General features: G+C 45.1%; 1 protein-coding gene and 1 non-coding gene across 2 annotated transcripts in view; one reads left to right on the forward strand and one right to left on the reverse strand.

The window, feature by feature from the left end:
• Window positions 1-16,084, forward strand: part of PTPRT (protein tyrosine phosphatase receptor type T) — a 787,404-nt gene that overhangs the window by 692,264 nt on the left and 79,056 nt on the right. Inside the window, exon 17 of the mRNA XM_047069145.1 lies at window positions 233-420. Within this exon, the coding sequence (XP_046925101.1) occupies window positions 233-420 (188 nt within the window). The remainder of the gene's footprint in view (window positions 1-232; window positions 421-16,084) is intronic.
• LOC124504483 (small nucleolar RNA SNORA43) lies at window positions 10,732-10,862 on the reverse strand. Its single transcript, XR_006960456.1, has one exon. It is a non-coding gene; the product is annotated as a small nucleolar RNA SNORA43 (small nucleolar RNA).

Consider the following 16,084-nt stretch of genomic DNA (forward strand, 5'->3'; position numbering starts at 1 on the left):
CATCGATAAGCACCCTTGAAATAGAAACAAACCCAGGGTTATTGTGTTCATTGGTTCGTTTGTCGTTTTAATTTTTAAATCTGCCACCACAGCCATGCGAGGGAAGCAGTGTCCTCAGCTTCCTGATCACTTGAGTCCTGAGTTAGTTCCCCTGCCCTGGGGGGTGGTGGAGAGGACAGAGGACAAAACTGTCATAGGTGATATGTGCTTTGCCCCCTTCTCTTTGAAGCAGATGGCAGCCGTGGGGAGCTATCCCAGCCCACCCTCACGATCCAGACTCACCCCTACCGGGCCTGCGACCCTGTGGAGATGAGCTATCCCCGGGACCAGTTCCAGCCTGCCATCCGGGTGGCGGACCTACTGCAGCACATCACCCAGATGAAGAGAGGCCAGGGCTATGGGTTCAAGGAGGAATATGAGGTAAGAGACCACCCTGTGGAGAAACTTCCCAATGGGCACAGAGGCTTCATGGGTACTGAATCCTTGCAACTCAAAGGATGGTTTCCAGGCCAGCAACAACAGCATCGCTTGGGAGTGTGTTGGAAAGGCACCATCCCAGTCCCCACTCAGACCTACTGAATCAGTTTCGATTCTTGCCTTCCTTCAATAGGAAGATGGAAAGGATCAAGTCCCATATCCCACCTGTTGTAAAAAAAAAAAAAAAAAAAAGCCAGCCAGTCTCCCCTGCCAGTGATTTCCCGGAGACTTGCTTGCTCGTAGTCCCCTCTGGGCCCATTACCTTGCTTCTGCTGTGTTCTCAACACCCACCCCCTGAGTCACTTTCACCTCTGGTATCTGCTTCTCTTTGTACCTTCTCCTCACCCTGGCTTTGGACAGCCCTTCTCTCCCTCCCCAAGGCAACTCCAGTGCAGAGGACTTGTGAGTAGTGGCTGTTACTGAGGTTTGGGGAATAACAGGAGGATTGCAGCAAAGTACAGGAAGTGCCTGAATAAAAGTCCTTCTGAGGTTCCGGCCTCCTGACAGGTCTCTATCCACTCTGTCCCCAAAGTTCTTTGTAGTATCCTCAAATTTTTCCTTTTTTTTTTCAATTTTTCCCAGCATCCAGGAAAAGAATTCCCACGCTCCCCCCACACTCATTTGTTTATGCAAAACAGTTTAGCTTTCTCCGTCTCCCTCCTTTTGCTTCAGACCTTGCCCCTCAGGCCTCACCTTTTACAAAGAAGAAAATAAAATAGAAGGAAAAATTCATTAAGATGTTTTCCTGAACTAAAGAGCACCACCTCACTCCCCCCAGGAAGAATTTTGCAAGCCTCCTTGTGCAGCCAGCTTTGAAAACAACATTTCTTTCTTTACTTTTCCTTTCCTCTCTCTCTCTCTCCCCCTCTCCTCCTTCCTTCCCAAAATATCTTTCGAGCGTCTACTGTGTGCCAGGCTCTGAGTTATGTGTACTAGTTTTTGTAGGTTTTTTTTTCACATGCACCATGTTCCCCAAATATGCTAGGGTCGGTAACACTGTATGCAGTGCAAACGCATTGACTAAGACTCTACATATTTGGAATTCTTGATAGTGCAGACTAAGTTTATCTCTCAGACTATATTCTGAGAAAGAGCTTACAAAGCAGTATTTCAGAAGCTATGTGAGCTCATGAAATTGTGCTAAACTTGGGGGGAGGGGCGGGCTGCTGAGTCCAGACAGCCAGATTCCAGTACAATAAACTGTGTGATATTAACATATCATTTTGCTACCTGAGTTTTAAATTCTTTATTAGTTGAATGGAGAGTTTGGATAAGGTGATGTCTAAGGACCTCTCTGGTCCTAAAATTTTACGAGAGTATAAAACACGGTGGCAAGGGGCATGTTTGACACATTTATGAGAACAAAAACGTTTATGTCCATGGATGTGAGTAATTACCAGCTCAGGAGAACTTGCGCTTAATTTCAAATATGATCCCGGTAAAATAGCATTTTTTCATATCCTCAATCCACAAATTTGGGGAGGAAATCGGGGTGATATTTGGAGGAAATGGTCTCATCACTGCTCATCCCTGGGCCTTACTTCCTAGGGGGTTTGTTGAATGGTTCTAGTCCCTGAAAGTGTGGAGGCATACATGGGTATGTGCTTATACACACCTGTGTACATATCTTTGGTGAGTGAATGACAGGAGACAGTGTGCTGTTGGTAAAGGCATATTCAATGTCATGATGCTTTATAAGTCATTAGTCATACTATTTCATTTAAGGTTCCAATAGCATGAAGGGAGACTGGGGATTTATCAGAAAGGGGAAGAAATAGTCAAAGACTGAGAAACACTGTTCTAAGAAACTGAGGTCTAAAATTTGAAAACAAAAAAACAACTACATTTGACTACTTTAGTGCATTTCCTTCCAGGGTAATATCTTTTTGGAAAGTACATCCCTGTGTGGTATGATTTGGATTGATTTTTTTTTATTTATTTTTCTGCCTTTTTACATTTCCCAAACTTTCTGAAGTGGAAATGATGTGTTTTTATAATATAACAATACATTTTGCTCCATCATTTGGACCCCAAACGGAAATATCACTTAGTGGACTAGTCCTGCCTTCACTTCGTTCAAATTATATTAACCAGTTAACTTGAATGTTTAGCTTCCAGTTAACACATTTTCTGATTAGCAGGAGGTTAAGTGGGAAGCAGCCTTATTTAATGGGAATCTTCCCACAATCTGCCAGTCCCCTTTCCTAGACATTAGGTGGATATGGCTTTGATCATCAAAGCACCCATGATGTCTAGAATCTACATAGTGGGCCTACGAGCCACAGGTTTGCTTGAAGACCATGCCCTGTTGTGGGGCGCCTGGGTGGCGCAGTCGGTTAGGCGTCCGACTTCAGCCAGGTCACGATCTCGCGGTATGGGAGTTCGAGCCCCGCGTCGGGCTCTGGGCTGATGGTTCAGAGCCTGGAGCCTGTTTCCGATTCTGTGTCTCCCTCTCTCTCTGCCCCTCCCCCATTCATGCTCTGTCTCTCTCTGTCCCAAAAATAAATAAACGTTGGGAAAAAAAAAAATTAAAAAAAAAAAAAAGACCATGCCCTGTTGTAATCACAAGGATCCTGAGCCTCCACTCCTACTCTCAAACCAACATGTTTTGTGCTCTTTCTTGCCTATGACTCCTGCTCAGCTTTTTTCATACAAATGGGTGGGTTTGACAAGTTGACATATAAGGGACCTCTCAGCTATAGCAAACTGTGTCTTCTAAAATTCAGTTCAGCTGTACAGTCACATAAATTTGTTCAATAAATATTCACTGAGTATTTACCATTCCCAAGGAGCGTTCTACATATTTGGATACAGAATTGAACAAATTGGACAAAGATTCATTCCCTCATGAAACTTGTGTTCTAGCAAGAGAAACAAGAAATCAATTACAGACTTAAAAACAAGTTATTTTATTAAAAGCCTTGGAGAAGACATTTACTGCTCTTCAATCTAGACCTGAGCTAATGTTGGAACAGATGAAGTGTGTGTACCTTTGACACTTCAGTAATATTCTCTAGTTTTTCAACAAGAGGACAGAGAAATGTCTTACAAATGCATATTGATGTGAAAGGCTAGTTTCACCTTTCTTGATGCCTCACAAATAAGGGGAAATGGCTTGTGATAGTGTAACTATAAAACAAAAATAATTATAATTGAGAATTCAGACAAAAAAGACAAGTCATTTCACAACAATTCACTTAATATGTTAGTAAATAATATGTTCAACACTGAAACATACCATTTGCTGTGCTACACACTATCCCAAATCTTAGTGACGTGAAACAACCAATTTACTGTGCTCATTGATTCTGTGGGTCAGAAATTTGGACGTAGCACAACAGAGTCTGCCTCTGCTCCTTGATGTGTGGAAACCTTGACGTGGAAGCCTCTAAGGCTGGGGCTGTAATCATCAGAAAGTGTCTTCGCTTTCATATCTAGTGATTGCTGCAGGCTGTCCCCTGGGGTCTCAGCTAGGATTGTCATCTGGAACACCTACACACGGCCTCTTCAGGTGGCCTGGACTTCCTCACAGCACGGGAGCCTGACGATGCTGGACTTCATACATAGTAGCTCATAGGTCCAAAGGTGAGCCTCTTAGCTAACAGTAGAAAGTACATCATCTTTGTGACCTAGACTCAGGCATCACACAGCATCGCTACTACCTCATTGTATTGGTTATAAGCAAGTAATAACTGCCTATATTCTAGGGAAGGGGAATTAAACTCCCTCTCTTGATAGATGGAGGGGCAATTGCAAGATTCTACAAGAGAATGCAGAACAGGAAATACTGGACAATACAATCTTTGGATGATACACACTGCCACAAGTACCATGGAAAAAGAAAGGATAGAGCAAGGAAGGGAGATAGTATATTCCAGGGACGTAGAGTAAACAGGGTTCCAGTATTAAATAGGGTAGAAAGGTAGTCCTTAATTAAAAGAAAAGTTTTGATCAGATACATGGTGGAAGAAATCTAGAGGCAGAAAGGTCCAGATCAAGGGAGTACGAGGAGGCCAAGGGTGGTATGAGTAGAGTGAACAAGGAGTAAAAGTAATAAAAGATGACATTGGAGAAATAAAGGGGGAATCTGACCATGTAGTGCCTCATAAGCCATTTTAAGGACTTTGGCTTTTACTCTGAATGAAATGGAAAGCCACTGCAGAGGTTTGAGAAAACAAATAACTATTTCACATTACTTTGAAATGTTCATTCCAGCTACTGTGTTGAGAAGAGACATAAGTAGGCAAGAGTCAAAGCAGGGAGACCAGTTAAGAAGCCATGGCAGTAACCCAGGCAAGAGGCAATGGTGACACCACCAAGGTGTGGTAGTGGAGGTGGTGAGAAATGGTTGGATTCTGAACATAGCTTCCAGACAGAACCAACAGGGTTTCCTAATGCATTAGCATGGTGTGTGAAAAAGAGAGAGAGGCTTCCAGACAAAACCAACAGGGTTTCCTAATGCATTAGCATGGTGTGTGAAAGAGAGAGAGAGGATTCAAGGGTGACTCTGGGGCTATTACTTGAAGCACTGGGAGGATGGAGTTGCCACTACCAGATATAGGGAAGCTGCAGGGAGAACAGACTCGGGGCCAATGGAACAATCGGGAGTTCAATTTTGAACTGAGTTTGAGATGTCCATTAGACATGTTAGTGAAGATGGAAAGTAGGTAATTGGACATATGAGTCTGGAATTTGGGAAAGAAACCTGAGCTAAGGAGAAAACTTTGGGAGTTACTGTCACATAGATGATATTAAAGCCATAAGCCCTTGCTTCGAGGTCACGAAGCAAGTGAGCATTGATTGACAGAGATGATAACCAAGGATGAGCCTTGTGGAATGTCAATTCAAAGATGTTTGAGGACTCTCCATAGGCCAGATGTTGTACTAGGCTCTAGGAACTGAGAGGAGACAGAGCCCTTGCCTTCTGGGAGAACTTAGAGCCTATTCTTAGACACAGACATATGAACTGATCACTTCAGTATCTTGAGAAAATGTCACAATAGAGTGCTGTGGGAACCCTTGTGGGTGGTGTGCATGAAACCTAGCATGGGGATGGATGGCCGTTGGCTTTCTGGAACACATAAAGCCTAAACCAAAGCTTGAGAAATACGAATCACCAAATTCGAAAGCAGGGAAGGCTGTTCTGGGCAGAGGGACTAGAAGAGTCTGTGGCATGGAGGTATGCATAGCAGGTTGAATTATGAGAACCAGAAGCAGTTTGGTACAAAAACTATGTTTGGCATACAAAGCATGGAGGGAGATAGGGCTGGAACTATCAGTAGGAGTGGGCTGGGGTGGTGAAGCAAGGGGATATTTTTCAGGCTAAGTAAGGAGTTTGGATTCTATTCTAGAGGTCATGCAGAGCCATGGAACGGAGCAGCATTTTTTAAAGTTGAATTCACATTCTAGATGTAACTGTCTGGCATTGATCAGAGCAGGGAGACCAGAGGCAGGTAGGCGGCTGGGACAGTAAATGAAGGAAAAGATGGAATTGCTCAAACCAGGAGACTGGGCCCAGAGCCCAGATAAGCCCACACACTTTCTCCCCTGTAGAGACATAGAATCAGTTCGTGCTCTTTGGCATGTAAACGTGAGTCTCTCAATATGTATTTTAAGTTCAATGACTTGAAGTCATATATGAGTTGTTCTGAGTTAATAGTCAAAATGCCTGGATTCAAGTCCTATCTCTTTAATTAAGTATCTGGGTGACCTTGGGCAGGTCATTCTCCTGCTCTGGGCTTCCATTTCCATATTTATGCAATAAAGGAAAAAAGGGGTTGGTCAGAGTGATCCAAACAATGCTTATGTCCTGCATATTTTGTGAGCCTAAGGAGGAACTGATTGTCCCGGACTGATAGTCCAGCTAGACCCCTTTCTGGGGCTGCCACCCCCATAGTTACATGTCAAGTCCCAGCAACCGTGGTTGACCAGGGGCCCTGGGTTCCTAGGAACTCAAGGAGACCTGAGGCTAATTAACCTCACCTGCCATACAGATAGGAAGTTTGGAGGTTTTCAGTCTTGGCCACACATTAGAATTACCTAAGGAAGTTTTAAAAATGCCAATGCCTAGGCTGTCCTTCAGATTAATTAGAATTCCTAGAGGTGGGATCCAGAGATCTATATTTTCTAAGCTCTCTGGATAACTATAATTACTTTCAAGTTGAGGGATGCTGACCTAAGGAGACTCCTTGGAGTCCCCAGAGCATGCCCTGCCTGTGCCCCCAGACCTATCACCTCACTACTCTCCTTGCTGCTGGTCACATCTGATGCCATGGGGCATGTGATAGCCACTCACAGAGGTGATAGAGCACAGCCATGTTGAAACTAAGGGGCTTCTGCTCATGATCTTGGACTGCAGAGTCTTCTTCCCTCTTTCCTGTCCTGTTTTCCCAGCCCAGATTCTCCTACCCTCCCCAGCTACAAAACAAAAGTCTTAGCACACTAACAAATGCTAAGAGATGTTGGCTGGAAAGAAGAGTTGCCTAAAGCCCAGGCATCATCGTGGTCAGAAGAGCAGCAGGCTCAAGGAAGATGAGGAACAACAGGAAGGGGTGACTTTGTCACGGGGAGAAGGGAAGCCTATTAATGCCAGTTCAATCCAGCCAGTCTGTCATCGTAATGAATGATGAGCCCAGTAGGGTGACCAGAAGGTATCTGGTTATTATAGCCCCATGAAGACTATTTAAGGCAACAAGGAACAGCTGTGAGGAATAGGATATGGCCTAATGAAGAGCAAACATTTGTTCATTCTCCAGCTCTGGACAGACACACTGCGTGCATGGCGTCTGTGGGGTGAAGCCAGTGTTGTCATGTGTCTGCTAGTCGTCTGTGGGTGACACTGGCAGGCAGCCTTCAGATGGGGCATAACCATAAAGATGGATGCTTCAGGATGCCCCAGTGCCCTCTTGTCTGCTCGGAGCCACCTGAACAGAGGCAGAATAGACCTTCACAACTTTTCTCTCCTCGGTTGATGAGGTTAGTCACAGAGCATCCCACTGCAGGTGATTCCTGAGAGATCTGGTCTACCTCCTCAATAGTTTACAAGTGAGAAGAGAGATTCTGGGGAGGGGCCTGGGGAGTTAGCAGATGCCCCAGGGCATGAAAGGGAAAACTATGGCTGTTCTCCAACTGTGGGAACTCATAATGACCAAAATAGGAAGACTTGGATTCCACCTGCTCATATCACTCCACTCCTCATGGGTTAAACTGAGGAGAAAACGGGCCATTTCCAGAGGGTGGCCCAAAGATATCAGTAACCCACGTGGGTTCAGACTTGAAAGATTTTCTAGCAGGAATAAAACTCATGTAGGAGAGACTATTAATGCAGTGTTTTCCTTTGAGCTTATTTTTATTTTTCTACTTAGAATTCTGTTTGGAACCCAAAAAACAGTATTTTCTGTGTTTGGTATGAGAGCCCTCCCCAACCAAGCAAGCAATTTTCAGATGGTACCAGAGAAAAATTCCCTTGACTAAGAGTCAAGACTTGGTTTTCAGTCTGTTTCTGACATGCTGGGTGGTCTTGGACAAGATTGCTCCCTCCCTGGGTCCCCACTTATCTCCTGTGAGATATTTGGCTGTGTGGAGTGGACTCCTGAAGCTTCCACTTCATTTGGCCAGAAATACTTACTGAGTACCTACTGTGTACCTTACCTTACACTGTTTGGAGACCTAGAGATCATTAGAAAGCTCAGCAAAGGAAATAAGAAACCCTATGTTAAAGGAAGATCGTGGTCTTAGTACACCATGTACTTCTATAACACACTCTAGTTAAAATGCTTTGTAGCACGTGGGGAAGGGCAGTCCAGGATGAGTGTGTGGGAGGGTGGTAGTATTGTTTATTTTTGCTTTTTGTCAGTTATTACTGTCAAGATCAATCAGAATCTTTACAAAAGATGAGACACTGCATTGAAGAAGAGTAGAAGAAGGCTGGGTAGAGGAAAAGGATGGGTGGCAGAGGGAATCTTATGCTCAGGGTCTTGGAAAAAAATCATTGAAGTGTTTCAAACCACTTCTTAGAAGGGAAACATAGTTGTTTGCCCATGAAAAAAGAGAAATAAAAATGAAGCCAGGTGGGGAATTCACACCCTTTGCCTAGTTTTCCTGGACAGAATTAACAAGGCAGTAGTTTAACAGCCCTCCCTCAACTCTGGCTGACTCTGTTTCAGGGAGAGCCGTTGGCCCAGAGACAGCCACGCAGAAGCTCGTGCATGAAGACAGAGACAGTATGTGGAGGGGTCCAACAGTCTGTAGCCTAGAATGGGATGCAGGGATCCCCCAGATCATGGTCTCAGAGCTGGGAGGAAAAGAGGGGCCCTAGTGTGAGCTTCTTTGTTAGACTATCGGCCTCATGAAGGCATGGACCGGGTCTTACTCATCTCTCTTCTCTGAAGCATCTGCAAAATAGTATATAAATACTAACTATTAACTTAATGGAATTACAGAGTGCTGGCAGAAATCTTTGTAATTAAGAATAGTTCCATCCGGGGCAGGGGGCAGGGGGTGGGAAGCAGTATTGCTTAAAGAAAGATACCAACGTAGAAAGACTCGCACATCTCTCGCTGTCTCTATAGGTACACTGAGTATCTGCCTTAAAATCTAAGTTGACTCTTCCCCAGGAACGTGTTGTTTCTATTTACCTTACTGCCGAAGACAGTGGCTCTCAAACTGTGATGGGTGTCAGAATCACCTGGAGAGTTAGTAAAGAACATTAGGACACAATGATAGGACATAGGTCCCATCATTGACACGGGACAGGACCCAGCCCTCTGCATTTAACCAAATTCTGTAAGGAGATTTGAATCACTACCAGTTTGAGAAACACTGCCCTAAAATTTGTTTTTAAAAGAGACCTTGTAGCTTTTCAGGGGACTTTTTAAATGGTGCTTTGTGACTCTGCACACGGACACACGTGTACTCAGCTATTCCACCTTGATCAAAGCTCCTGTCACAGACAAATACCCCATCTTGCTGCCATCTGATTTTCTACTCAGCTTCCCCAGCAGAACTCATAAATTACCGTCTATTTAGTGACATGGTCGCAATAATATTTGCTCTCCTGATGCCACTCTGAGTAGATATCATCAGTCATCCTCTCCTGCCTTCTCTATCCACATTTATAATCCCTAAGGCATGTGTTTTTCAGCCCAGAAAGAAGCATTCATTGCGAGCATAGCCTCTGCCAGGGCCACCACTAATTCATGCAGCTCCTTAGAGTGAAATAGCGAAAGATTCACCTGTCTCAAGATGCCTGTTCATAATACATCCAGAAATTTACATGCCTACCAGATGTATCATGCTTCCTTAGATGTGACGCTCTTGCTTTGTGCACAACCAGTACAGCCATCCACGGCGGCCCTTGCCATCTACCAGCTAACCTTGGACTTCAGTAAGTGTGGGTGTTTACCGAACTCATGGACCTCAGTTGAGATGAGACCTTGGGCTTCCTGAACAGCTTATACAACTCTTTCTCACTTCCTGAATACTCGCTCTTACCTGTTTCTAGGGTGAACGATTTGTCCTGGTTTGTCCAGGATGGTCCAAGGTGTTTTTTAATTTTTTTTAAGTTTATTTTTTTTTTGAGAGAGAAAGAGAGAGAACACAAATGGGGTAGAGAGAGAGGGAGAGAAAATCCCAAGCAGGCTCCACACTGACAGCCCAGAGCCCAACGTGGAGCTCAAACTCACGAACCATGAGATCACGACCTCAGCTGAGATCAAGAATCAGATGCTTAACCAAATGAGCCACCCAGGTGCCCAGGATGGCCCCAGTTTTAAAACAAAAGTCATACATCTTGGGGAGCCCTGTGGTCCAAGGCAAACCAGGATGGATGTTGTAAGGAGCCCCCATGTTTGGTCTTATGACAGTAAACTGGATGTTTCCGATCAAAGGGAGGCAGGGAGTAAATTCCAGAAGTCAGCCACAGGCACTCAAGAGCACATTCTTGGGCAAGACTGGGATGGAAGAGTCTCCCACACCTACTGTGTGCCAGGCATGGTGTTAGGAGCCCACCAGCTATTTTGGGTAGTTTCTAATCATCACAGAACTCCATGGGGTGTATTTGTTTTTCATTTTTTTAATTTTCATGCTATAAAATCCATTTTGTGGGGAAGGAGGCAGGTGTACCGCTCTATGAATTTTAACAAATGCACAGAGTCATGTAAACAACAGGATATATGAGAGTTCCATGGTCAAAAAAAATAGTCAAACCTTTCCCCCACCCTAACCTGAAGGGTGTTTTTTTTTTTTTTTTTTCTGGCTTGTTAGGCTACAAATCATTCTTAGTGGTCACTGTTCTGAGCACTGAGCATAGAAATAGCCACTTTCTCTTTGCCCCAGTGTCACAGGTGCAGCAAAGCAGAGCAGCTGTTCTCACCCACTGAGCCACCCAGCCTGGAGGCCTGGCTCAGAAACATGGCAGAGGTGTACTATTGACTCAACTTTTAGAAAAGTTTATTGAGACTGGAAGTGATGGAATATTCATTCTAGTGTGTCTGCCTTTTGCAAAGCCCTGCCTTTCCCCTGACTCATATGCACAGTGGGTGGGCAAGAGGTATTCTTGACAAGATAAATGAATGAAAGACCCAGGTAAAATGGTGCATCCTTGGTAAAGACTCTCTGGAGTCTTCCCTCCACTGAGAGAATGCCATGGTGGGCAGGGATGCAGGGAAGTCCTGGCCAGCTGGACTGCTCAGGCAGGAAGGAGGCCCTCGGCTGTGCCCCGAGGCATCAGCCAGGAACTGCCTGGTCAGCATTCCCTGGGCCTGGTTTTGCTGTACCCCAGGGCGTATCATATCCAATTATCTCCAGGAATACAGTCAAGCCAAAGGGAGGAAGAGGGGAATCATAAGTGACAGAATCTGCTGAAGATAGTGAGTGAACAGGTAAATGAAATGGACCAGGACACTCTCAGCCTTGAATTGGAGGTGAGTTGCTCTCGGAAGCTCTGTGTTTTGACGTCTCACTATTTGGGCATAACTCAAAGAAGCGTAGGTACAACGAAGAGTGTCCAAAGAAGGATAGCAAGCCCCAGAAAGGACCCTCATATCTCAGGAGGGCCAAACCAATAGGTAGAAGGAACCAGCCAGGCATCAGGGGGCAATTCTTAGAGCAGGGACCAGAAGTAGTAAGTAGGGAAATAGGTAGGTTGAACAAGCCTGTGAACTGATTGAGCACAGCAGAGCCTAAGAAGCCCGTGACCCCTACTGGGGTCTCGATAGGTACAATGAGTGTCTGGCTTACTGAGTTCCATGACTGGGAGCGAGGACGGATGGGTGGGCAGGTGGGTTGCAGCCACAGGGAGAGTTAGTCTGGAGTAGGCACCAGAAAATAATTTTATCCCAAAGTGTGTGAAGCCCGTGAACAAGGATGAAGGGAGGGTTTGAGACACAAGAGCTCTTACCTCTTATCATGCTGCTGGTACTGGCTCAGCCTCCTCACCTTAAAAAATGTTCAAAGCATTTTCATCAACCTAGAAGAAAACATATTCTTGGTGTTGGTCCACTGACTGCCATTCCGAGCTATACCCTCCCCATCCACATTTTGCATCACTCGCTTGCTCTCATCCTCCAGGCCCCGGAGAATGCCCCTTCAAGTTCTAGAACACACCAAGCTCATTCCATCTCAAGGCCTCTGCACTTGCTCTTCCCTCAGCCCTGGAACATTCTTTCCCCAGCTCTTGCCATGGCTGGCTGCTGCTCATCATTTAGTTTTCAACCCAAAGGTGTCCATAAGAGACAAGTAGGAATACACCTGGAGTTGAACAAGCCGGGTTTAAAACCTGCAGGACATCTCAGGAAGAGGATGTGAGAAAGGCCTCCCAGGCTGTGGGCTATGTCGGGTGATTTGGGGCTTTGTTCTGGATTGGATGTTGTTAGGAAGTGGTAAGATTGGGTACCTTGATAGATCTTAACTCTAAGAAAGGGACGCCAGACAGAAGCCAAAGCTATAAGTGGCAGAGAAGCAGCCATAACTTATATTAGCCCGGATAGGGGGATGTTATTGATTGATTGATTGATTGATTGATTTATGGTTTGGACAATGTTCATATGTTTCTGTGTTTAGATATGACTACACAGTGGTCATGTTTTTGCCTTGCCCCATCCTGGTCTCAGAGAAGCCTTGTCTGGTGTTGCAATTTTGCAAAATTGTTTATGTACAACAGTAACACAGCAAGGTCCAGCTTTGAGTGCCAGGCCAGCTGCTGGAAGTCATGGGCTGTTTCTTTCCTTATCAGATGTCTCCGTTTTGAAAGGTCCTGCACAATCCACTCAATCTGAATGGTCTCTTCTTCCTAGTTGTTGTCTCTCCCGGCCCCTTATTTATCGCCTTTACAGCACTGGTTCTAAGCAGTTATTATCTTGTCTGTTTATTGTCCACACCTTCCCACAACTAGAGCAAAGTTCATGAGATCTTGTGTGCCGTGACCATTGCCGTTATTTCTGGGACCTAATATCCAGATGGTCACCGCGGAAAGGAGGAAGAGAGGGACGGTGGGAAGGAGGCAGGAGGGGCAGATTCACTCAGCTTGCATTCCTAGTCAAGTCATTTCCTGTTTCTGGACCTTACTTGGCTGATCTCTAAAGTGAGGCAATAGTTTTCTCAAAAGAACCTTCCAGGTCTGACTTTTGAGGATTCTGGGAATACCACAGCTCAGACCTCCAGGGATGAGGACATCCCCAAATGCAATCTTCGGGACCGAAAAAAAAAAGAAGAAGGAAGGAAGGAAGGAAGGAAGGAAGGAAGGAAGGAAGGAAGGAAGGAAGAAAAAGGAAAGAAAAGAAAAGAAAAGAAAAGAAAAGGAAAGGAGAAAGAAAGAAAGAAAGAAAGAAAGAAAGAAAGAAAGAAAGAAAGAAAGAAAGAAAGAAAGAAAGAAAGAGAAAATGATTGCCTTAGAACAGCAACACTGTTGAAGTGTAGGAAACATATCCACACACAGAGAAGAGTGTGAAATAGAGCCCACACCCTCAGGAGAAGAGGAGAAGAGGGAAGCCGAGAGTGATAATGGATGAATATAATGAGATGGCAATTTTGGCCTGAAAAGAATGTGATTAGCTCCTAATGACTGCCACCATTCCCCGGTCAATCTACTGTAACTAGCTGCTAATGTAAAAATAATGCCCCTTGGCTGGCTCCCTTTGAAGATGGAGAGAAGTCTCCCTCATACTTTTACCCCCTCTTATTTTTTTTCCTTCAGGAGATTATCCCCTATTACACCGCAGCTCCCTAAAAAGGGAAATGGATGTGTGATCAAAGTCAGCCAATAAGGGGGTCATTACAGCTCACTCCCGGGAGGCTCTGTTAGACCTTGCCTCCTCTGCCTAGGTCAACAGCATCACAGCCCTTGGGCTCACACCTTCCCCCAGCCCAGCCCCACCAAGGGACATAGGCTCCCAGAGCTGTGGCAGAGGCCCATGTGGTTTCCCACAGAGTAGGGCCACTCATCACAACTGCTTTTGTTTAGCTTAAGGTTTTCCAGATGGTATCTGAATGCTGGGTGCATCCTGAGGGCCATGGCAGATTTGACAGGACTCCCAAATTGCCATTTAAGGACGTTGCGGGTGGACAGGGACCTTCATCAGATCTCTGCAGTGTCACAGCACAGAAGGTACATGCTTATGCCGTGGGGCCCCCGTGGAACAGGGCAAAGTACATGGAGGCAGAGGACGCAAAACACTGTCCAAGCTGTCCAAAAGTGGGACCGGAAGCATTATGGGGAAGTGAGCTCTCTGTTGCTGAGGGTATCCAAGTAGCACATGCTATGCATCAGCTTATCAGCTGCCTAGAAGGCCACTAGGGGAGGGAACACAACCAGATGATTTTCAAAGTCACTTACGCCTCTGAGATTCCAGAGAATGTGCAGAAGCCATCCCACCCACTAATGTTTTCAGCCATCTGCCCAATCTATTCATTTATTCCAAAGGGGATTCAGGCACATATGAAGTACAAGGCCAGTATTCAGACATGAATAAGATGCTTTTTCTGGAATAGCCCATCAACAAGTTAAGAGACAAGATTTTCAAATTAATAGATATAAACAAGCCCATCTGATAATAGAAGTGATTTACTAGCTGGGAATGAAGCAGAGTGGTAGGAGAGTGAGCAAGGAAGGTTTCACAAAACAGATTTTTGAGTTGGGTTTTGTAGGGTATGTAGGAGTTTACCAGACAGACTCAGGTGGAAGAGAATTTTAAGCAGAGGGAACAGCATGTATAAATTCAGTCTCAGAAGTTTGAAACACCTGAAATTGTCTGTGGCATTACATTTGGTTCTTTATCTGTGGAACGTTAATATAAGGACAAGACATGAGGCTGGAGGGGCATGTGGGGTGAAGTCATTAAGGACCCTGTATTAAAGACTTTGGAATGTATGCTGAAGATAATGGCAAGGGGAGTAACTGGGTCCTATCCGCATTTTAGAAAGATCTCTCTGATTATAGTAAAGAATGGATTGGAGGGGACAAAACCAAAGCAAGAGAAACCAGTGAGGAGACTCATGGGAAAGTGTCTCTCCAGGTAAATTTGCTATTTGCAAGAACCATGGCTGCTCATTAGAATCGCCCAGGGAGTTTAAACACTGCTGATACCTGTGTCCCATCCCCAGAGAGTCTGATTGAATTTAATAGGCTGTGGCTTTGGGAGTTTTTTTTTTTTTTAAGCTTCCCCAGATGGTTCTAATGTACAGCCATAACAAAACCTTAAGCTAACTGTAACCTAAATCGTAGCACAGAGTAGGTACTCAACAGATTTTTTCCAAAAACATCATTATGAAACTATTTGGAGTGTCCTGTTCTTGGCTTCAGACCACTTTTAGGTGGATATAATTGAATGAACAATTGGCTTTTATCACAGAGGGTTTTGCATAGAAAATCCACACCTAGGAGGCGCCAGGGTGGCTCAGCTGGTTAAGCTTCTGACTTCCGCTCAGATCATGATCTCCAGGCTGCTGAGTTTGAGCCCCACATCGGGCTCTGTGCTGACAGCTCAGAGCCTGGAGCCTGCTTCAGATTCTCTGCCTCCCTCTCTCTCTGTCTCTCCCCCACTCACTCTGTGTCTCTCTCAAAAAAAAAAAAAAAAAAACACACTTAAAAAATTAGAAAATCCACCCCCAGATGGGCTTCTTGGTGGCTCATTCAGTTAAGCATCTTACTCTTGGTTTCAGCTCAGGTCATGATCTCATAATTCATGGGATCAAGCCCCAGGGGGATTCTCTCCCTCTCTGTCTCTCTGCCCCTCCCCTGCTTGCGCTCGCTCTCTCTCTCAAAATAAACATTTTTTAAAAAAAGAAAGAGGGGCACCTGGGTGACTCAGTCGGTGAAGCGGCCGACTTCGGCTCAGGTCAGGATGTCACAGTCCGTGAGTTCGAGCCCCGCATCGGGCTCTGGGCTGACAGCTCAGAGCCTGGAGCCTGTTTCAGATTCTGTGTCTCCCTCTCTCTGACCCTCCCCCGTTCATGCTCTGACTCTCTGTCTCAAAAATAAATAAACGTTAAAAAGAAATTTTTTAAAGAAAGAAAGAAAATCCACCCCCAGAGTATCAGCTCAAACCTTGAGAAGCCCAACATTGCCAGTGAGACAGCACAGCTCACTGTTGCGGAGAGTCAACAATGTACA

Source organism: Lynx rufus, unplaced genomic scaffold (genome assembly GCF_022079265.1).
Source record: "Lynx rufus isolate CCGP_SWC_20201006 ecotype Redwood Valley unplaced genomic scaffold, mLynRuf1.p SCAF_8, whole genome shotgun sequence".
NCBI lineage: Eukaryota > Metazoa > Chordata > Mammalia > Carnivora > Felidae > Lynx > Lynx rufus.